At 60.1% G+C, this 957-nt stretch overlaps 1 protein-coding gene across 1 annotated transcript; it reads left to right on the top strand.

The window, feature by feature from the left end:
• Nucleotides 1–6: 6 nt before the first annotated feature.
• LOC105517198 (protein O-mannosyl-transferase 2-like) lies at nucleotides 7–416 on the top strand. Its single transcript, XM_011949637.1, has one exon. The coding sequence runs from the start codon at nucleotides 145–147 to the stop codon at nucleotides 394–396; it is 252 nt and encodes an 83-aa protein (XP_011805027.1). The 5' UTR covers nucleotides 7–144; the 3' UTR covers nucleotides 397–416.
• Nucleotides 417–957: the final 541 nt, after the last annotated feature.

Genomic DNA, 957 nt, shown 5'->3' with positions numbered 1-957 from the left:
CCGAGCCTGGGGCCCCGCACTCCGCTGCCGTGGAAGGGAGTTGCATTTCCCGGGGTACCCCGAGCTGCCCTCCTGTGACTCCTTGGCGGGGCAGCTGGTCAGAGTGTGCCTCTGGGCCGGTGGGCGACCCGGAGGAGGGGGAAGATGCCGCCGGCCACGGGCGGAGGCCTGGCAGAGTCCGAACTGCGTCCCCGGAGGGGCCGCTGTGGGCCCCAGGCTGCTAGGGCCGCAGGCCGGGACGTGGCCGCCGAGGCTGCGGCGCGAAGCCCCAAACGGCCTGCCCTGGGCTCACGGCGCTTCGAGGCGGCCGGCCGGTGGGCCCTGCTGGCCTTGGTGACGCTGCTGTCCTTCGCTACCCGTTTCCATCGCCTGGCCGAGCCGCCGCACATCTGGTGAGTGATGGGAGGGACTCGGTGGCCACCATGGCAACCACGAGGGGACGCCGTCCTCTGATTGGCCCGAAGGTACGGAGGAGGCGGGATCTACAGGAGGAGGGGCGGGGCCGTGATGGAGGGGAACTTGAGGTACCGGGTGGGTTGGCCTCTGGCGAGGTGCATTCTCTGGGAGGGGGGGATCGTTTTGCTCTGGTGGTGGGGCAATGGGATTGTTAGGATCTGAGGAAGCAGCCCTCATGTCTTCCGCGTTATGTTACAGTGCATCACTTGGCTTGCAAATTGTGGCTTTTAAAGATGCTTTCAACTTTCCAAAGAGAATTGCAAATTCTTGGGTAGAGAATTTTCTAAGGCCTGAGTTCCGATATCTGCAGGATTTTCAGGCATCAACAGAGGGGAAAATACCTAACTGTGTACCTTTGTCTTATAGGGCAAGGACAGTTTGATTGTTCAGGTATGGTGACAAAAGGATTTTAGAGGCAGAACTCTTCCTGTGAGAAGAGATTTATTTTCTTAAAGGTTTTAGCTTGTACTACCCAGATACTGGGTGTCTGGGTGTCTGGGT

Source organism: Colobus angolensis, unplaced genomic scaffold (assembly GCF_000951035.1).
Source record: "Colobus angolensis palliatus isolate OR3802 unplaced genomic scaffold, Cang.pa_1.0 Scaffold10877, whole genome shotgun sequence".
NCBI lineage: Eukaryota > Metazoa > Chordata > Mammalia > Primates > Cercopithecidae > Colobus > Colobus angolensis.
Note: the sequence above shows the minus strand (reverse complement) of the source record. Positions and strands in the feature narration are given on the sequence as shown.

Excerpts from the sequence above, each read along its gene's own strand:
- LOC105517198 (XM_011949637.1), top strand. The coding sequence starts at position 145 with ATGCCGCCGGCCACGGGCGGAGGCCTGGCAGAGTCCGAACTGCGTCCC.